We start from the raw sequence: 22,196 nt of genomic DNA, 5'->3' as shown, positions 1-22,196 counted from the left end.
GGATTATGGAGGAAGCTAGAGAGTTCCAGAAAAACATCTACTTCTGCTTCATTGACTAAGCATTTGACTGTGTCGACCACAGCAAACTATGGCAAGTTCTTAAAGAAATGGGAGTGCCGGATCACCTCATTTGTCTCCTGAGAAATCTCTATGTGGGACAAGAAGCTACAGTTAGAACTGGATATGGAACAACTGATTGGTTCAAAATTGGGAAAGGAGTACGACAAGGCTGTATATTGTCTCCCTGCTTATTTAACTTATATGCAGAATTCATCATGCGAAAGGCTGGACTGGATGAATCCCCAACCGGAATTAAGATTGCCGGAAAAAATATCAACAACCTCAGATATGCTGATGATACTACCCTGATGGCAGAAAGTGAGGAGGAATTAAAGAACCTTTTAATGAGGGTGAAAGAGGAGAGCGCTAAATATGGTCTGAAGCTCAACATCAAAAAAACTAAGATCATGGCCACTGGTCCCATCACCTCCTGGCAAATAGAAGGGGAAGAAATGGAGGCAGTGAGAGATTTCACTTTCTTGGGTTCCATGATCACTGCAGATGGTGACAGCAGTCACGAAATTAGAAGACGCCTGCTTCTTGGGAGAAAAGCAATGACAAACCTAGACAACATCTTAAAAAGCAAAGACATCACCTTGCTGACAAAGGTCCGTATAGTTAAAGCTATGGTTTTCCCAGTAGTAATGTATGGAAGTGAGAGCTGGACCATAAAGAAGGCTGATCGCCAAAGAATTGATGCTTTTGAATTATGGTGCTGGAGGAGACTCTTGAGAGTCCCATGGACTGCAAGAAGATCAAACCTATCCATTCTCAAAGAAATCAGCCCTGAGTGCTCACTAGAAGGACAGATCCTGAAGTTGAGGCTCCAGTACTTTGGCCACCTCATGAGAAGAGAAGACTCCCTAGAAAAGACCCTGATGTTGGGAAAGATGGAGGGCACAAGGAGAAGGGGACGACAGAGGATGAGATGGTTGGACAGTGTTCTCGAAGCTACTAACATGAGTTTGGCCAAACTGCGGGAGGCAGTGAAGGATAGGCGTGCCTGGCGTGCTCTGGTCCATGGGGTCACGAAGAGTCGGACACAACTGAACGACTGAACAACAACAACACTGATCACCAGAGTAGGTGCAATGAGGTGCTAAGATGGACAAACAGAGCACATATGGAATCACGGTGTTTGAAGGGATCTCAAAGGTCAATTCCAACTTTTGCAGAAGCATGAGATCCACTATACAGTATTCCTGATAAGTGCCTCTCTAGCCTCCACTTAAAAACCTCTGAGGTGTGTTTGTTGGATTGTTGAACAGCATGTGCCATCAAGAAGTTCTTAATGCTTAGATGAAACCCTTTTCTTGAAATCTGAAGCCATTGGTTTGGGTCCTAGGCTATGGAGCAACAGTAAACAAATTGGGTCCATCACCTATGTGATAGCCCATCAAATATGGGGAGAAGGAGAAACGGGTTATACACGACAGCTTCCCAATACACCGGTATGTTTAGCATTGTTAACTCTCCAGCTGACATGGATTCGTTCAGGCAGAGACAACACAAATCTGGGTCAACCCAAGGATGTTGAACAAATATGAATTGGGAAAGTGCCAGAACTGAAGGTCCTTTTCTTCACTGTGGCACACCTCCCATCCAGGAAACCCAGCTTCCCCCCTCAAGGAAACCCATCAATCGATAGCTGCTCTGTATGGGATATTTTCTAAGGGAGAAAGAGACACTTGGCAGCAATTCACACTGGTTCAGCACAACTGATTTTACTTTTCTTTCTTTCCCCTGTGAAATGTTCCATGTCTTTCTTTATAACTGTATGACTGAGAGAAAGCATGGTGTTGTTTCTTATGTTTTACACAGGGCCTAAGCAAATTTAGGGTGGCAGTGTGGTCTAAACCAAAGAGCCTAGGGCTTGCCGATCAGAAGGTTGGCGGTTCGAATCCCTGCAATGGGGTGAGCTCCCATTGTTTGGTCCCTGCTCCTGCCCACCTAGCAGTTCAAAAGCACATCAAAGTGCAAGTACATAAATAGATACCACACCGGCGGGAAAGTAAATGGCGTTTCCATGTGCTGCTCTGGTTCTCCAGAAGCGGCTTAGTCATGTTGACCACATGACCTGGAAGCTGTCTGCGGACAAACGCCAGCTCCCTCGGCCTATAGAGCAAGATGAGCGCCGCAACCCCAGAGTCGTCCGCGACTGGACCTAATGGTCAGGGGTACCTTTACATTTACTATTGCTACAAATAATATAATAGTAGTAATAATAATGTAATGTCACAACCTAAGTGAGAGATACAAAGGTTGCAGCAGCATGATAGAGGAAGCTGGTCCATTATGGTGACAAATTTTTGTCTGCCCTTAGCCAGCCCCCAGCCCCCTGTTTGCCTTTATACTTATAACCAGTCCATGGGATGGTCCTGGCTGTCAGCTTCACCTTTCTTAGTCTCAGTTATAGTTGTAGAACTCAGCAGAGAAGAGGATGGGTACAAATGTAGATTAAGTTGGCTTCATCTTGTTAGGTTTCTGTTTCTTCCACTGTGCAGTTATTGGGAGTCACAAGACTCTATTGACATTCCAGCACCAGACTGCTGGAAGTCACACGGGAGACGGGATGTTGATATTACTGGTTTCCTGTTCCTTGCTCCCAGTTGTTGTTTTTCTTTGGACTGTCTCTCACAGAGAGCAGACATGATTTCTATTCCGTCCTTTATAGTTAGAAATAAAGTAGCAATGTAGTACATATTTCTGGCTGATTCCGCTGTGTGCTTACTCTGAGAGTATGGGAGAACATGCCTGAAGCCTCATGCAAAGGCTTAGATCGTTAATCACCGTCGGAGGCAAGCCTGGATGTGTTCCGGAGATACGACCAAGGGAGTTGCCGTTTCGGCTCGGTCGTAACCGCTGTCTGACACATCTGTCATTGGCTCTGGCCCCTCTTGCCAGATAGCCTCTCTGCCTTTTGCCCTACATGTCCCAATGGGCATCAGACACCACTGATGGTTTATTCAGACAGGACTGAAGTGTCTTATTAATAAAAGAAGTTAGCAAAAGAAAATGATTTAATATTTAAAGACTTTGAACTTTCTATGACAGCGTAGCTTAAATTAATTTAGTTGGACTCTCATCAGCACCATAATCTGTGACCAAATGTATTCAAGATATATTGGCTTGTCTTATCCCAGATTAATCTCATTTGACAGCAATCAGTAATGCTCTGATAGATGAACTTAACTTTGTATTCTCCACCAGAAAGCTGAAAATTAATTTTGAACAGTGCCATTCATGAGAGTAGCAGGACACTTACAGACAAACAACCGACATGGAAGCAATATTAGATTTGATTTGTGTTAAGTCATTCGAGGTTTTAATTTAATACTGTACTTCAGCTTCGCCTAATTAGCAGTTGTTGAGTAGTATTGGATATTTGTACTATTTTGACGGATGCAGGTGGCGCTGTGGGTTAAACCACAGAGCCTAGGGCTTGCTGATCAGAAGGTCAGTGGTTCGAATCCCCGCAATGGGGTGAGCTGCCATTGCTCGGTCCCAGCTCCTGCCCCCCTAGCGGTTCAAAAGCATGTCAAAGTGCAAGTAGATAAATAGGTACCGCTCCAGTGGGAAGGTAAAAGGCGTTTCCGTGCGCTGCTCTGGTTCACCAGAAGCGGCTTTGTCATGCTGGCCACACAACCCAGAAGCTGTATGCTGGCTCCCTCGGCCAGTAACGCGAGATGAGCGCCGCAACCCCAGAGTCGGACACGACTGGACCTAATGGTCAGGGGTTCCCTTTACCCTTTACTATTTTGACAACTCTGCCTCCCAAGATTTCATATCCAATGAGGAGTTAAGCAAGTCAATCCACATGAAGAATTAAATGTAGACAAAATCAGTTTGCATTACACAAATGGCTAGCCTCAAATTACTACAACAACAATTTATTTATATCCTGCCTTTTTCCCTGACAGGGACTCATAATACTCTCTGAACTCTAGAATATGGGCATTTAAGTGTTAAATTAAAGGTAGAGGTTAGGGCCCTCCACCTCCAGATACTGTTGGATTTCAACCCCCATCAGCCCTAGCCAATCATCAAATATGGCGGATGCTGGGTAGTCCACCAAGATCTGGAAGTCCACATTTTACCCATCTGTACTGTAAATCTTAACCAAAAATGAATATAATTCACTAACAGGTTTACTAGTATCACCAGCAGGCTCTCTCTCTCTCTCTTTTTGTGTGTGTGTGTGTGTGTAGAGACGGATGGGGAGCTCCATTGCTAAAACCAATGGTTTAGTTGAGTTGGATGCAACCCAACATCTTCAGATTTTTATTCCTATCTTTGCCATCACATGGAAACAAACTGAATTCCCATTACTGTAGGTAATGTCATACTCACAGTGTTCGTGGCACCGTGCCAAGAGCTGTAGGTCATCTATATGATAGTAATCGTATCCAGAAGTACCCAGCACTTCAAAAGGCAAATATCCTATAATCGGTGGTGCTCTGTATCACGGTAAAATGCAAATGATTTTATTTTAGGCATTGAAAATATCATCAGCAGTGCTCAACCCTTGTTCTCTCTGCCCACCCCAAAAACTCTGGAAGTTACTCCACTTAGGCACTAAAACAATCAATAAGCAGGGCAACAGACTATTTGGGGCTGCTTCGTATTACTGGAACTCAGCAGGGAGGGAAAACCTCTTGTGCACAACTCACCATTTTTAAATCAAGTGCTTAAAATAAATGAAGGAAAGCAGAAAGGTAGAATGAAAGGTAGAAATAAAACAGGAAGGTTTACACAAGTTCACTCTGTAGAGCAACAGGACTGGTTAATTCACAACTGTGCACAGTATGTTGACAGGCCTCCAAATATGTATCTCATATTTGGCCTCTCATAAACGGCCTCGACCCAGTATACCTGAAGGAGCGTCTACACCCCCATCGTTCAACCCGGACACTGAGGTCCAGCTCCGAGGGCCTTCTGGTGGTTCCCTCGCTGCGAGAAGCAAAGTTACAGGGAACCAGGCAGGGGGCCTTCTCGGTAGTGGCGCCCGCCCGGTGGAATGCCCTCCCATCAGATGTCAAGAAGATAACAACCATCTGACTTTTAGAAAACATCTGAAGGGAGGTTTTTAATATTTGATGAATTATTGTATTTTAATCTTTTGTTGGAAGCCGCCCAGAGTGGCCCAGAGTGGCTTATTATTATTATTATTATTATTATTATTATTATTTCATCATCATCATCATCTAAGCGATAGGAACAAATATCCTGCAGGTTGTTGTTGTTTAGATTGAAATGCCATGTAGCAATAAAAACTTCCAAGCGCTGCTACAGTGGTTTGGGGAAAATGTTGCAATGAGTTTTTAAAGTGTTTGAAGCTTAAAACCCATTAAAGCAAGATAACTCTTCATAATAGTAAGGAATAACACGGGGAAAGGGTACCTGAAGAAAATAGCTGAATCTAACTATGTTTAACATTTTTACCACAGATATGTGGATGGAGAGATACATGCTACTGCACCGTAACAACGGAAACATGAAGACGGTAGAGTACAGTATTTTTTCCCCCTTTAGTATTATGGGTTGTTGTTTTTGCCTGGTCTGGATTTTGTTGCTTGTCAAGTCTGTTAGTTTAAATATATTATTGGGAGAGATCCAACACAACTATATGGAACACATTTTGGGGGCAACACAGAAGGCTGGATGGTACAGAAGAGAAATCTGAAGCCACACTGTGCAGTCAGGCAGATGTTGTCATATGTCACCCATTGCATAAATATATTGTGTGTGAATCATTCTCACACTTTTGAACACTGCCCCGTGATCCTCTGATGAAGGACAATTAAGTAATTTCAAATAAATACGATAAATAAACAGTAGTAAATTGTCTAAGAAAACATCAAGTATAGTCGCCTTCTTTTTTAACCAACCTGGGATCCAGAAACAAAAATTTCCACTCCAAACTGTGTCTTGAAGTGAATTCCTCTAAAGGTTCTTCAACGATGCACATTTCCTGTATTAGAATAAAATTCTGAGTGACTGTAGTACCTTTATCACCATTTAATTAGCTTTTTTTTAAACAACTTGTGAAAGGAATAAAAAAGAAAATTAAATATCTCTGTCTAACAGCTAAATATCAACTCCATCCAGTTTATTAGTTTTAACTGGTGCTGGGCTACTTATCCTGGACCTAATGACAAATAGATTAAATGTTTTCATTCCTAATATAGTTCAGCCTGAATAGCTCAGTTAGTAAGAGCATGGTGCTGATAACACCAAGGTTGTAGGTTCAATCCCTGTATGGGGACAGCTGCATATTCTTGTGTTGCAGGGGGTTGGACTAGTTGAACCTCAGGGTCCCATCCAACTCTAAATTTCTATTATTCTATTAATTGTTTTGGAAAAATTTTACAGCTAAATGGATACTGATGAAGACCACCTCTTTCTGTTGAGTGGAGTCCTCTCCAGCTAAAATTAAAAGAACTTACTTAACACAGAATCTGATATTGTTGAGAGTCCCTAGACCCAGCAATTTTTGGCATATATTTGGAGACTGAACAAGAGGATGACAAATCCTATGATAAGCACTCCTAAACATTACTCCTGTGGCAGAGATCACTCTCCACAGGGAGGCTTGCTCTTGAAGTAATGTAACGTGTGCATTGTCCCATTTTATTCCACTAAGAAAGCCCCTCAGATTGCTTTTGCAGATATGAGACAACAACTGCATTCCATCCCTAGTTCTGCATACATGGGCAGATGTTTTGGATAAGTATCAAATTGACTAGGATCAGATATCTGCTGACTTACTGGCAGCGGTGGTGTGGTGTGGTGGCGGCAATCTCAAAGAGATATTTCTGACAACTTATTTACTTAGAACATTTATATTCTCCCTTTCTTCTGTCATTGAACTAAAAACGCTGTACAGGGGAATTTTCCAAGTAGCCTCCCATTCAGGCTCCGGTCCAATGATACCTGATTTTAGCTTCAGCAAGATGCCTGCATTATTATCTGCAAGATGCCTGCTGACAGTTGACTTGAAAAGTTGCATGCATTGCCTCACGGAGCCTCAAGGTGCATCCCTGCTGCTTTTTGTACTGATGTACCTTCAGAAATACTGAACACCTTACCAATGGCCATTCCGTTATGCTACCATGTATGTCCCTGCTATGCAAGCCATGGCTTTGGGAGAAGCCACCATATACACAGAGAGGAGGCTCTGCCTATCCCTAAATGCCTTGTACACACTCATGAGTGGGAAGATAAGGGACTGGAAGGACTGATACAACTACAAAGACTTTTAACAGACTCTAAGACATACACACTTGCCTTTAGAAACTGAGGTGTTGCCAGTCGAACAGTAGCGACAAAGCAGACTTGTTTTCCTAGTGGTGTTCTGTAACCTCTTGGAACAGCACCATCAAAGCCATTACAAGCAGATATAGGCACTGGATAAGAAAAGTGCAAGACAAAGAGTTGTGCCTTTTAGTGTATTTAGCTCCCATTATTTTATACATATAGAAATGCGCCAATACTTGGTATCACTCAGAGAGGTATGTGTCTGGGCAATGCTTTTAAGGGTATCTACCGATATGTGCATGTGTATGTATTATTTTTTAATGAATTAACTGAATTAAAAAAATAATAATTCATAACTTAAAGTCAAGCCAGAAAGGAAGCTGGAGGGTGTTCAACTAAGCTTTACTCAGTGTAGGCTTTCTGAAATAAATGGACCTAACAAATAGTCTTCATTCATTCATTTCAATGGGTCTACTCTTGAGTGAACCTTAGTTGACTACCCCCTCCCTGCCAATACATTGTGTCTTTAAAAATTGGTCATTGATGAACAGCAGTAAAGCAGATGGGCTGGAGAACGATGTCAAGTGAGAAGCAGTAGGTGGGAGGAGATGCTGAACCCCCTCAAGAGAGATGGGAGGGGTTGGGATAGACAGAAGTAGCAAGAAGAGATAGAGATCACTATTCCCCTCAGACTCAGTCCTCCCCCCACAAGGAAAATCTCTCCTAGCTTTATAGGTTTTCAGCACAGCACAGATTTGAACACAAATGTGTGACCATGGCATCTCATTCCATTCTCAGAGAAGCTTCCACTTCCTTATTAGGGAAATGCAGCACCTTCGGTGCTGTGGAATACGATTCTGTTTTTCCTGGTCTATCCAATTCCGGCTGATATTTACCTCCTTTATTGCAGGCTAGCTGTGTGCAGATATATTTTCTGCCCTGCCCATGAGTATTGAAATGTGCAATCGGCTACCTACACTCTGAGTTGTACACTTCTGGAAAAAGCACAGCACGAGATTCTGGCTGCTAGCCTGAAAGCAAAAGGTTACATAAAAGAAACCCTAGAGGATATAGTTTTTAAAACACTTGTTTTCATGCAGAAATTATATTCCATTTGTTTCCTCGTTGAATTCAGCATCTATTTCATCAAATAACAGTACCTATTATTTCACATCTTAATTCATTTTTCCATGTTCCTAAGACTGAAGAAAAAAGGCTCAATTCACAGAGACACCCAGCCAAATAGATATCGCTTCTCATGCAGAAATGCATCTGCATAAAAATGCAGTTATGTATTTGCTGTTGCGTCGCCATTGTGCCCATTTTCACCTGTGCATCACAAAGATGCTTTTAAACATTTATGCAATGGCTAAAAAGGGTTTCTGCATTGGCGCATCAGATAAGATGGTCCTTTTATATTGGTAAATTCAGAGTCACATGAAGAATGCAGGATCAAATCCCCTACCTTTATAGCACTAGCTTCTTATGGCTTCGCAAACATTATGCTAAAGAGAGGGAAATAACCATAAACTATCCTAAAGCTCAATTTAATAAGGATTTTTTTGCAAAGTTAATCCAGCTTGCAGTAAAGAATACTTTGATAGGATGGAATTTTTTACTTGCTATGTAAACTATAACTGACCGAGACAAGGGACCGAATCCTGCATAGTATAGAACTTCCAACACTGCAATTCTATGTTTCTATGGTACCCATCGACAGAGAAGCTTAAACCATTCCTAACTGAATGCAGCAACATTTTAAATTCTCTCAATGGGCCTTTCCAGAGAATGCTAAGCCTCACCTTAGACTTTGTGCTAACATTCATTTTCAGCGACATTAGAGAAATATCTCGTGCTATGGAGTGCGCATTCAAGTGTGGAAAGGAAAGACCGACTGTGGGGAAGAAAGATATGCTATTGCTGGCTTTTTAAAATGTGGCTAGCTGCATGCTCCAGCTTAAGATAAGGGGAATGAATAATTTCCAGACCGTTAAAAAGAACCCCAAATAAAGCTAAATAAAATGGCTGAGCATTGCTGTGGTTCTGCAGTAACCAATATAGTGTCCTCCAGATGTTGAGTTCATCTCTCGTCATCCCTGAGCACAGACCACGCTGGCTGGGACTGATAGGACTTGGGAGTCCCTCAACATCTGGAGGGCACCGTGTTGGCTATGTCTGCAGTGGATGATCAGCTTTGCTGCTGTTTGGTGCAAGAAAAGAAATCATTGGATAAGTGCTCCTGCACAGCAGCTACATGTGAACATGCAGCACCAAGAGAATTTTAAAATTAAACAACAACCAAAATGGCACAGGGACAGGTTGGGGAAATTGTGTTGCTCACCACAGGAAATAAGAAATGCCTCTGACACCTGCGCAACCATATTACTACACACAACACACTAGCAATTAATGTGCTATGTGGAAGGACTACTTCGTTTTACTAGAATGAAAATGTTGCGACTATATTCCACGGGAGTGTTACGTACTTGCAACAGAGGTGGATCTTTGAAGGAAGGTGCATGGATGGACCTTGCACAAGTAAGCGTAAAACAGTCACATTCATTACACAAGAAAATGGATGAAGTGCTCTGGGTTTGCTTAGAACTGCAGCTTTGCAGTCCAGTCATAACCATATTTACTCATAAGTAAGTCCCACCTAGTTCAATGCTTGGTATTGTGGTCTAAGCAACTGGCTGCTGTCATTCTGTCTGAAATTGCTCTTGTCAATGTTGGGGATGCGCATGCACACATGCACACACACAGAACGCTCAACCCCTTATATATATACATTTATTTAGTCACTGGTTATAGTTACAGAGTAGCGGAGACTTACCATGACTGTAAGACAGAAAGTTCCCTACAAATTTTATATATTCATATGTTGGAAATTCCTTTGGGTTCAGACTTCCCCTCAGAAGATGACAGCAAAATTCCAAATCTTCGTCAGCTGGAATTTTTAAAAAACACATGTCAGAAAAGACAAAATAAATGTTATTTGTAAACTAAACACAATGAGATTCACATAATGAGGCAAGTGGAAGAACCACAATGAATTCAACAATGCTGTCTGTAGTCACAAAGGCCCACAGTCTGCTGGATGAATTTTTGCATAAACCTAGGCTGCTCAGAACTATAAATAGGTATTTCTCATGCATACTTAAAGCCAGGGATTGAGTTTAACTCTTAATCCCATTTTTCAGTGCCATTCCATGAAATAAATCACGCAAGCTTAATATATATGTGATTGCAAGCAATCCAATGCAAAAAATCAACTTCACACTGCAATTTTTATTGTCATCTCTTTTCCTTTTCTTGCATAACAAAATTATTATTTATTTATTTATTTTTTGGGGGAAATCTTTTTAAATTAAAACAGTTTCTTAAGGGGACAGCTGCACTGGTACACTGCAGCAAAAGGAAGAAGAGAGTCTTGTGGCACCATGCATATGATGATGTGGACTGTAGGCTATGGAAGCTTATACCATTATGATTTTGTTAGTCTTTAAAACAGGTTAACCATAGATAGAATTGATTGAAATGAATCTATCCTATCAACTAGTAATCCCTGATCCTTCTCCCATGCCTGCCCTTTTAATAGTTCTGTGATTTTAAAACCAATATGCAAAAAATTCCACAAGTTCTCATGTGTAATAATAATAATAATAATTTATGAACAGATGACTAAACAGGATCTGATTAAAGTCTCCTTATATGTATATCCAATTAAAATAACAATTTTCCTGAAGATTCAACAATTCATTATTAACATAGCTGCGAACAGTCCCATTTGTTAGTACAATAAGCACAATTATTATAGATTTTAAATTGTATAGAAGAATAATTCTCTATGGACTGGTTCCCTTAGCTTCAAAATGAAATATAATACATGAACTATCCTTTCCCAAAAACATATGTAATGTCACTGCAAGCAAAGCATTCTTTAAAGTGTAATGCACAGACCATTAAGAGATAAATAAATCTAAGAGCCAATGGGTTGGATCCAACTAACATGTCAGGGCAAGGGTTTATGCTTGTGCAACAGAACTTCCCCTCCTCTCCTCTCCTTGTGCACCCCCTAAATCAGTTCTAGAGATTCCTGCAACAATCCACAGCAGATCTGAGCAGGGGAGGAAGAAGTTGGGGAAAGTTCTGTTGCACTAGCATAAATCCTTGCACTGACCAAACCTATTAGTTGGATACTATTACTGCCCTGTTAATTTTTGTCCCATGAACGCAGTAGAAGTAATACTCACATTTTAAGTACTCTGATGAGACACTATCCATCAGTAGCATGTGAGATGATAATATTTTATAAATGTCTGAATGTTCTTGCTCTGGGAGGAAATTCAACAGGTTCTGATCCATCACGTCAGACTGTTAAGTAACAAAAGTGTCCATTACAGAAATGACCAAAATATGGTATTCCTATTCTTTGCCATCATTTCACAATTAAAAATAAATAAAATGCAAATCTACAAAACCATGCAGTTCATCTTGGCCTGACAATCCCATGGAACTCAGGAAGGTTCCTTTCTGAGCAGGTATGTATAAGAAGACTGCATTCTTAATTCTCAAATGTTACGTTAGGCATGCAGTTCTAGGGTTATATATTAGCTGTACTCACAGCCAGACCCCTTTGTTGCGTAAGAGGAACCCTCATTCAGAGATCCTCAATATGGAACCACAAGAGCTACTCACGGGTAAATGTCCAAGAAGAGGTGTGATACTGTCAGAAACATACACAATGCTTCCATCTGTTGTAACAGCTATTACAAATCCATCTATTGCCTGGTGGAAAGAATAAGAAAGAAATAGTATGGGTGGGAGTATTGTTTGGTGAAAACTAGGGGTTCACACCTTTCAGCTGAATCCTTTCACACAAAATATTTCCTTATTTCAACTTTGTAGCTCCACGGAAGCTCTCAGAGATCAGACAGGATTTTTTTTGTCTCCTAAGAGCCTGGGTTAAATTGCCCTTCAGCACTTGAAGCTGTTACAAACGGAGCTGGTATGTCTGGTGGCACAGCTACACACTTGACTCTCAAGAAAAGAAATATGTTGAAGAAAAGTCATGGGAAAGGGTGTTATTCATACTAAGAACCAATTGAAATTTTATCACTGGTAGCTTTATCGTTCTCCCCTCCTCTTTTTTCCTTGCCTCTGTGTTCCCAGATTTTATTTCATTTTTTTTGCATTTTTAAACTGCTTCTGCCACTACCACAACTAAACCCTTAACTATATATATATATATATATAGAGAGAGAGAGAGAGAGAGAGAGAGAGAGAGAGAAACAATTCCAGTCAGAATCTGTAGGATGCACAAAAGTGGCCCAAGAAATTAATTCGATGCAGCCTCTGGACCATGGGTAGGCAAACTAAGGCCCAGGGGCTGGATCCGGCCCAATCGCCTTCTAAATCTGGCCTGCGGGCGGTCCAGGAATTAGTGTGTTTTTACATGAATGTGTCCTTTTATTTAAAATGCATCTCTGGGTTATTTGTGGGGCATAGGAATTCGTTCATTTTTTTCTTCAAAATATAGTCCCCCCCCCCAGGGTCTGAGGGACAGTGGACCGGCCCCCTGCTGAAAAGGTTTGCTGACCCCTGCTCTGGACACTTACTGCCTTCATTTTCAGAGCTCCTCATTACAGCTAAAGAGTGCTTCATTACATCATTTACTCATTCCCTAATTGAATATAACCAAAAAAATCTATGTAACAACTTAGCGTTCCTTCCTCAACCACCCAGCAGAACAGTCAACATCTTTCTTCTTTTGTATCACTTTTTCCAAGTTTTTCTTTGGAGCCATAAATGCTCACTTCTCCCAGAACTGAAGGTGAGATGCCTTTGACAGCTACATTAATTAACTCATGGTCCACATTTGGCTATAACACATTTTCTACTCTTGAAATACTTAAATCTTGAGAAGAAAGAATCCTCCAGAGATAGCTATCTTGAGCTCGTTACAGTGGAGATTCGTTTGAGTAAATGGTTTAATTTATCTTTAATACATTATACATTTTGCAGATGGGTTCTCATTAGGATTTTATGGAAGAATCTGATTGGAATGTATCCAAACATGACACTATTTTTACTTCTTTGTTTGCAAACAGTTCGTGCAACAGAAGGATGGCCCACTTTTCTGCAAAAACTCTGCTGAAACTGCCTCATTTGTACAAAAGCAAGCTGGTTACAGCTGTGAGCCAAGCTGTGAGCCAAGCAGAAATTCAGCAGGTGAACCCCCCCCCCCTTTTTTTTGCCAAACAAACATAGTGATGGAGAAAATTTGCTTAGACACAGAAGAGCAATTCCAGAAAATGTTAGCAACTAATAATATCATTGTAAGAGAAACCAATATGAAATGTATACTACCTGGTTTTTAATTCAAGGAAATTCAATTCACTGCTATCAATACACTCATACCCCATGATGGAACATTCAGTTTTATAATTTCACTAGTATTTCATATGTAGACCACACAACAAAGACTGGCTCATGACTGCAATATCTCAAGAACCGCCTCTCCCCATATGAACTAATCCAGACCCTATGATCGTCAGCTGAGGCCCTTCTTCATGTGCTTCTTCCACAAGAGGTCTGGAGCGCAGCAACATGAGAACGGGCCTCTTCTGCAGTAGCTCCCTGCTTGTGGAATGCCCAGGGAGGCTCATATCTTTGTTTCATATGAACACCAGGCAAAAACATTCCTTTTCAACCAGGCCTTTGGCAAACTTATCCAACTATGGCCTTTTATACTGGGGTGGGGGGATATTGCTTTTATTTGTTATTTTTGCGTTGTTAGATTGTAAACTGCCTTGTGATTCTTGGATAAAGGGAGTATAGAAATTAAACAAGCAAGCAAGCAAGCAAGCAAATAAACAGTACTGTATGGAAGGCACTGGGAGAATGCCTCAGCAGGATTTTCCCTGAGGCATCTTAGGCCTGGAAAAGACATTCTCTGAACATCTACTCTGTATCTAACAATAGGCCTTCAGACATTTTGATATTAAAACGCCACTGGGTTGTGTCCAGATAGCCATGCTTAGACTGGACCCGTTGAAAATGTGGGATCTATGTGAATCTGGAAAAGAACCCACCACCTCAAATTATTAACGGGATGTCCATTATAAGAAGACTAGTCTAATGTGTTATAGGCATTTTGGAACACAAAATCGTTGCGTGCATGCTACATTGAAAATGTTCCATCTCTTCCTCGTATGAAAATATAAAGTAGACTGAATGCCGGTAAGCATGCGGTATAGCTTTCCAAGCTTTGAATTTTTATTTTTGACATTAAATTAGATCGGATGAGGTAGTGAGGTCACTGCTGCTTACCGGGAGGGAAAGGGGCAAGGCGGCAGGGAGGTCAGAGCAGTGTTTACTGCTTCCTTTGGTGCACTGACCTCTCTACATCCTTGTACCTCAACCTCTCTTTCTTAGTAAGCAGCAGCGATACTGCAACACTTCACCAGGTGAACTCCTTTTGAATTTTTCCCTACAGTACACTTGCTTTCCAGTTAGTGGGGTTGCCTATTATTATCATTATCCATCCTTCACCAGAAGATCCCAGGTTGTACGTACACAACATTAAAACAAAATTTTAACTATTAAAAAATAATAATTTTGCAACAGCCAGCTTGTGTTTGCTTGCCAGGAAGGCAACCAAGCAATGGGAATGGGCATAAGTACCGTAATCACAAGCAATAAGCTGTGGTTTTGATTCCCATTCCTCTCTTGGTGAGCTCCATCGACCTATAGAACTGCAAGTGAAAATTATCTGGTTTCCAGGGCTGTAGCCACAGTTTACATTGGAGGAACACACATGTTCACAACTTTGCAAAAATTGAGTTTTTCACCTCTAACATCAGCTGGGTGAATTCTTCGTTGCTGAGAAAGGAAGGCTTCCACTCCTGCTGAGTGTTACAAATCTCTGTTTGTGTCGAGAATTCTAAACAAATGAAAACATTTCTGTTATATATCGACCAATATGTTATCCAAACGGGGGGGGGGGGGGTGCAAACTGGAACTTTCTTAGGCAAAAAAAAGAGAAAATGACTTCTGTTAATAGTTCCAGATGGTTGTAAGTCTGTGGAAAGACCCACTGGAGGAACTATATAATTTCAGAAACGGAGAGTCATCTATCTTGGAAAACTTTGACCATGAAATTTGGACTGTTTGAAGAAGCCTCACCATTACCCAGGACAGTAATTGGATGTATAAGTGGGCATGGCTGTGTTACCTACCACTGTGTTTCTGAAGAAAGCCAATGACTTTTTCAAGTACTGTAGTTTTGTCCATTTTGCGGGTGTTTCCTGGAAGCATTGAGCTGAGCTCCTTGATAAGGATATTGAACTGGTCACGCCTCTTCTTCTCAGACTTGTTACGTGAAGCCCTACGAACAGGAGAAAACTGTTAATAGACACACACACACAAGCGTGATTATTCAAAATTATTTCTCATTACGGTGCATCACTAAGAAAAGCAAAGAAAGCTGACATAAAACAAGAGTTCTTCTTTGTGTAGTTTTATATTCATTTTTACAACAAGTAAGATTTTCTAAAGCTATGCTGTCTTTCCTCAGGGATCACAAAAGGAAGTGTACTACAAGGAAAATATAAACTTGGGGAGCAGCCCAAACCCAAAACCACAAGGATGAGGGAGGTATGGAATAAGTAGATCTCTGGCTGAGCCTACGTTCTTTACCCCATCTCAACCACAGGTGCACTGGTCAAGGTTCTCCATCCTCAGCCAGCTCAGCTTGAAGCAAGTTCCGAAAAAGAGGGGTGGCAGGAGGAGACCATTCCTGTTCCAAACTCTAGTTACATGTAGGTAGCCATGTTGGTCTGTCATAGTCAAAACCAAATAATAATAATAATAATAATAATAATAAATCCTTCCGGTAGCACCTTAGAGACCAACTAAGTTTGTTCTTGGTATGAGCTTTCGTGTGCATGCACACTTCTTCAGATACACTGAAACAGAAGTCACCAGACCCTTCAGTGTATCTGAAGAAGTGTGCATGCACACGAAAGCCCATATGGAGAACAAACTTAGTTGGTCTCTAAGGTGCTACTGGAAGGAATTTTTTTTATTTTGTTCCAAACTCTGTTCAGCTGTTACATGACATAGCAACCCACTGGCAAAAAGAGTGGCACAAGTAAAACTCTATTTTAAAGACCTGTTTTCCGTCTGCCAGGCTCAGGCTAGCTCCACTGTTGGTAGCCCCACTCCTGAACAGAGCTTGGAAAGAATAAATCACACTGGCAAAATTTACCCCAGCGTAAATTATACTGGCTTCCTATAGTTTGGATTGCTCTACAAATTTGGACGCTACACCACTAGATTTACACTGAATAATATTACTGCCAAAGTTGCTCGACCACTACATTCAGTGGGTAACACAGGGGTCAGCAAACTTTTTCAGCACGGGGCCAGTCTAATGGCCCTCAGATCTTGTGGGGGGCTGGACTATATTTTTTTTGTATGGGGGGATGAATGGATTCCTATGCCCCACAAATAACCCAGAGGTGCATTTTAAATAAAAGGACACATTCTACTCATGTAAAAACGTGCTGATTCCTGGACCGTCCGTGGGCCGGATTTAGAAGGTGATTGGGCTGGATCCGGCCCCTGGGCCTTAGTTCGCCTACCCATGGGCTAACACAACCAAACCTCATACCACTTTTTAAACTTGGGAGTGTTAGGTGAGGTCTGTACTTCACCCGCCCACCCCGTCCCCCCAAAACAGTACTTCTGTCTTGTCAGGATTCAACAGGATAGGGTGTACTGTCCTGCACAAGAAGTATTTCCAGTAAGAAAGAATGGCAAATGGGTGTTTTTAATTTATTTGATTACTGCAAGAGAAAGGAAAAGGCTCAGGTCCATGCGTTAATAAGGATGAATAAAGAAAGCTGAATTCAAGTTCCTGTATCTAGCTGTACCATTTATACCCAATCTTGCTTGTCGACTCTAAAGGAATGCACTTATTCACCCCATATTCGGCACATTATCTAGCACACTCTTGTTTTCATATGGAATAGTGGGCTTCTGTGTCTTGAAAACACATAGATTAGAAAAAAAGACAGTTGATCTAAGCAGCAGAATAGCATGACCTATATTAGTAGAGGAAAGCTGCAGGGAACAAAGAAACTAAAAAAAGAGATGATGCTAAATCAAATAGTGGCCAGGCTAGAAATTCTTTCATTAAAGAAAAGCATCGTGGTGAAAACTAAACCAGATGCAATCTAAGGCTCTGTATAAGCCAATTAATCTCCTGTTTTCACAAAAACGAGAAAGAGTCCAGGAAGAGAGAGAAAACTACTAGCAAACAGCTGCTGTGGAACTCCTGATGCCAGCCAGATCTGACAGTTATTATATCCTTTCATTTCAACAATCTTTTACACTTCCTCGGGCACCCCAAATGAGATGATAGCAATCTCCTTTGTGTGGATTTATCAGTGTTGTTGTATCCGCATGTAATACCGGATACTTGTGCCAGTTTCAGGCACAATATAAAATATGTAATGTCCCCCGATACAGAGAGCATTTTCTGTGTCCCTAGCTTTTAATTTCCCCCTCTGGTCTGACCCTGACCAGGAGCTCACCTAAGTTTTCTCCTCATAAGAGATGAATCACCTCTTAAACAATACTTGTTTATTACGTTTGTCTTGGCTGTTGTATGTTGTTGCTGTAAGCAACTTTCTGAAAACCTTTATGCTGGAGCAACCTCAGCCTTCTCCTGTCTCCCACCTAGGGCTTAGAACTCAATCCCCATTAAAATATTAGATGCCCTCCTACGAAGTTTTGTCTCTACCCATTGGAAAGACGGGAGGAAAGACTAAGGGCATATCCAGTATTTCACTATTTTGCAGGTGGGATTCAGTCAGATCTGCAATATAGGAGGCAATAATGCTGATTTACATAACAGGAGGGTTGAAAGGACTGCACTTATATAATGCATGTGCAGTGTATTGACCCCCCTCCCCGAAATTTCTATACAAATGTTAAGTATGACGATGCTGTATGATGATGATTGATTTTTTTACGGCTCCTTTTTTACAGGACAATCCTAAGACATCTTGCACTATTTACTATATTGCCCACTATACACTGGACCCACGAGGTGATTTCTCAGCCTACCGCCCATACAGGAAAGATGTCTCTCCCCAGCAGAGAATGCCCTACGGTGTTAGACTGCTGCCAGCAACTCCTGGCAAGTTGCCCAGGAACGTACAAAGACAAGGAAATGTTTCTTACCGTCCACTTTTTATTCAGTATTTACAAAGAGAAGCTATAGAACCCAGCCCCTTGGATAATGGTGTCGTTCCCCCCCCCCCAATCTCTCCCACTTCCTCATTCATCAATCACATTGTCTCTCCTACGGGTGCTGATAAGTGCCCTCTGTCTTTGACCTCCCTCAAACCCCTGTTGCAAATCTAAACTGTCTCCCTCTTCCTCTTCCCTGGAAGGGTCAAGCTGGGGAGGCGGTCTCCACCACTCCTCCTCTGCCCAGGCCCTGACATCTGGCTTCTTAGAAATGTAAACACTTCAGCGACTCACAAAGCCGCCCTTTTTGCTCTGGTGGCCAAAAAGAACAGAAAGAAGACCCCAGACAAAACAGCACTGAACTGTAAGGGAGACACAGAGATCTAAATAGAGACTATTATTTGTGGCGTGACATCCCTTTACGTGTATTTATTTTTGATTCAGATTTGTCATGGCCAATGGCTAGTACAATGATGTTATTTGGATTGGTACTGCAGAACATTCCTAACCCCTTATATCTGTACTGTTGAAGGGGGTTAGGAAGAGGTGGAGGTGCCCCTTCCTTCACCAGGCTCTGCCACCGGGAGTGTCCCCCCTCCCACTGCACCTGCAAAGAGTGCCACAGAGCAAAGGCTACTCCTGGTGGTGTTCCTGCCACAGTAGCCACCACAGGGCCCTGAAATGGGGCATCACAGTGGCAGGCACAGAGCAGGGCCAGCAAAAGATCTGCTGGAGAGGATCCTGAGGAGTCGGGGCAGCAAAAAAACTGCAAAATAAGGGCCACCCAGCCAGCTTCCATCCTGCCTGGCAGAAGCAGTGGGGATTTAAGATACAGTGGTAGGTCCACAGTTCTGTTCCTGTCCGCTGTTCACGGCCAGGATTGCTTTCTCAATTCTGCAGTGCCTGACGTAGTCTATTGCAGGGAAGATAGTTTAATCTGTTTTAAAATAAGCACCTGCATCCCATTTACCCTGTACTGTTTTTCAGATAATTAACACACAGATAACCTGCCTTTTAACATTTTCCTTTGTTTGTTCTTGTAGGTGCTTTTAAAATACTAGAAAGATGTGTTTTATGTGAAGCACGAACATTGCCCGCGGGTGTCTCTGTTTCACTTCAGATTCTAGTCTCTCTTAAGGGAACCAAGTGCAGCATTTGACATGGGAAGGGCTTCCCATGGCCCTTTGTTTTTAAAGAATGGCAAGAAGAATTGTGTGTTTTGAGATTCAGCTGTTTTTCATGTTGCGCCAGGCTTTATTTTCTCCTTAGCTTGGTCAAATGAGAGGGAGAGAGAGAGAGAGGGAGTAAAATAGCTTTGTTATGCATTAAAATTAGGCTCTCAAGAAGCTGACAATTCTCAGTATTGAAGGAAAAGGAGATGAAGAGGGATGAGGGTACTCACCTCTTTGCCCTGTCTTTTTCATCCTCATCCATTAGATTGTCTAAGCAGCTTTTCCTGTTGAAAGAATTCAGGGTAGCTTTAGCACATGTTTCCACTAGATTTCTAGAAAGGTTAGGTTTCAAACAGAATCATTGTTGCTTCACTTAATTCATCACGACACCTAAATGTATTTTAAGCCAGTGGCTCTATGATTCATCATTCTCTCTGCTTGTTTTGGCCAACATTTGGACTGCAATCCTCTGCAAGCGAACAGGGTGCAGAGGGACTCCGCATCAGCATCTTGAAGCATTCCCATCAGCTGGCTTCTTCTCAAGGGTCCCAACACAAAAGCTGCTTGCAACACAGCAGGAGTGAGGCCACCTGAGCACCAGGAAAGAACAAGCTCCTGGTTAACTTAAAGTGAGGTGCTAGTGAGCCTTGGCTTCCCAAAACTGGCACTTGCCCCGTGTCTAGAAACCATGAACGTGATTGAGTCGTTTTCTGATTTACCTGCACCATCTAGGTAACGCTCTAAGAGGTTTCCCCTTTGGTCCACTCATTTCCCCAGGAAAAGCCGCTCTTTAGCATTAAATCAGAATAAATCTGGGGGGAAACCAGAATTGCCATTTGCTCCAATTGAGCACTAAAGAGTGGGAGAAGCAGCAGAAGTGTGGATAAGCCCTAAGACAAGCCAGAAACAGTGTTTTATACCAGCCTGGAATAATAATAATTATTATTATTGCCATTATTATTATTATTATTATTATTATTATTATTATTATTACCCTGCCCACCAGTCACTCTGGGCGGCTCCCAATAGAATATTTAAAACACGATAAATACATCCACGATAAATACATCCACCATAACTGCTATTGTTTTGAGCTATTAAATGACCACTGCACTCTCCCTGAATATTTTTCAGTAGCAAATCAAGCTGCTGCCTATCCCTTATCAGTGATGCAAAATTAAGCCCTGAGGAAAAAGAAGAAGCAGAAGAAGCATAGAAGTCTGCTTGTCTGCTTACTTACACCTTCCTGCCCAATAGTTTGGGGAACTCTCTCTCAAATAAAGTTACAGTATGGTGCAAAATCTATGAACGGATGCTTCTGCTGCAAGCAAGCCCTGTACAAATGGGCTGCTTCAGCCATCTGAGATAACCCTCTGCACTTAACTTTATAAATGGTATAGAAAAAAAAGAGAGAACAAATTTAAACGAACATTCATCGGTGAAGACTGCCATCTGCACAACTCAAAAGAACTCTTTGGTGTGTGCCCGTTCCCTCTCCCAGCAATGGTAAACAGGATTAGCCTTCTGAACGCAAAACAGGAAAAAGTAGGTCACTTCAGCAACACTGTTCCATGTGATAAATTGATGATGCGATTGTAATGGTCTGCTCACAGTCATCTCTCTTTCTCAGCTGACTGCAGTTAACTGAAGGACCATAGAAAGATACGTCATAGATGGCTTTATAAAGGTTGCATGTGCTCCACACATTCATGAGCTTGTAATACAAGTGGCACCTGGTGTTCTGATTTAAAATAAATAAACAAATAAAAACAAGCATGTGTTAAGCCTACATAACAGCTGATTAAAATTTTATGGGCAAAGTTTGGTAAAAGGATGAGAAATAGGAGGACTTTCCATGTTCAGAATGCGGGTCCTGCAGGTTCCTGGTTGACTTCTGACGCTCCACTTGTTGGTAAAACAATGCATATCCTTTCATTCTGCCCTACCTTATGAAAGATGAAAACCCAAATAAACTGAATCATGGGCATGGGATCAACCACGTGTTAGGATTACAGCATTTTCTGGGCATGACGGAATAACCATGACCAAATTCAAGAGAACAACCCTGTACTGGGTGCATATATGGCTATTTTCCAAGGCTGTCTACACATTACCTGCTTAAAACACAGCTAGATTTTTCTTTTTCTCTATTCAGTTTGAAACTGGTTTTTTTTTAGGGGGGGTTGCATCAAAACAGTATTTCCTATCAAACTAGAGCATAGAAAACAGGATAGGTATGGATTGCAACTAATGTTGTGTGTATACTGCTTCCCAAACCAGTAATGGAACCTACTGGATGAGGGTGCACCCAGCCAAAGAGGAACATCTCCATGCTGGAAGCCACCATTACTTAGTTAAATAAAAATGGGGACTCAGATACCTGAACTAAGCTATTCTGCAGCCCTAGGCAAAACCATCTGGATTATTAAGATAATTTACACTATT

At 41.6% G+C, this 22,196-nt stretch overlaps 1 protein-coding gene across 2 annotated transcripts in view; it reads right to left on the bottom strand.

Annotated features, from left to right (window-relative positions):
- The window catches only part of NPAS2 (neuronal PAS domain protein 2), a 53,419-nt gene that overhangs the window by 16,034 nt on the left and 15,189 nt on the right, over positions 1 to 22,196 (bottom strand). For both annotated transcript variants that reach the window (XM_033147597.1, XM_033147598.1), the window contains exons 2-10: positions 19,982 to 20,035; positions 15,558 to 15,706; positions 15,171 to 15,262; positions 12,016 to 12,105; positions 11,571 to 11,691; positions 10,151 to 10,264; positions 7,348 to 7,466; positions 5,949 to 6,031; positions 4,411 to 4,517 (exon numbers count right to left, since the gene is read on the bottom strand). In XM_033147597.1, coding sequence (XP_033003488.1) covers positions 4,411 to 4,517; positions 5,949 to 6,031; positions 7,348 to 7,466; positions 10,151 to 10,264; positions 11,571 to 11,691; positions 12,016 to 12,105; positions 15,171 to 15,262; positions 15,558 to 15,706; positions 19,982 to 20,035 — 929 coding nt within the window. The remainder of the gene's footprint in view (positions 1 to 4,410; positions 4,518 to 5,948; positions 6,032 to 7,347; positions 7,467 to 10,150; positions 10,265 to 11,570; positions 11,692 to 12,015; positions 12,106 to 15,170; positions 15,263 to 15,557; positions 15,707 to 19,981; positions 20,036 to 22,196) is intronic.

The sequence above is a fragment of the Lacerta agilis genome, chromosome 4, assembly GCF_009819535.1.
Source record: "Lacerta agilis isolate rLacAgi1 chromosome 4, rLacAgi1.pri, whole genome shotgun sequence".
Lineage (NCBI taxonomy): Eukaryota > Metazoa > Chordata > Lepidosauria > Squamata > Lacertidae > Lacerta > Lacerta agilis.
This window is presented reverse-complemented; position numbering and strand designations above follow the sequence as displayed.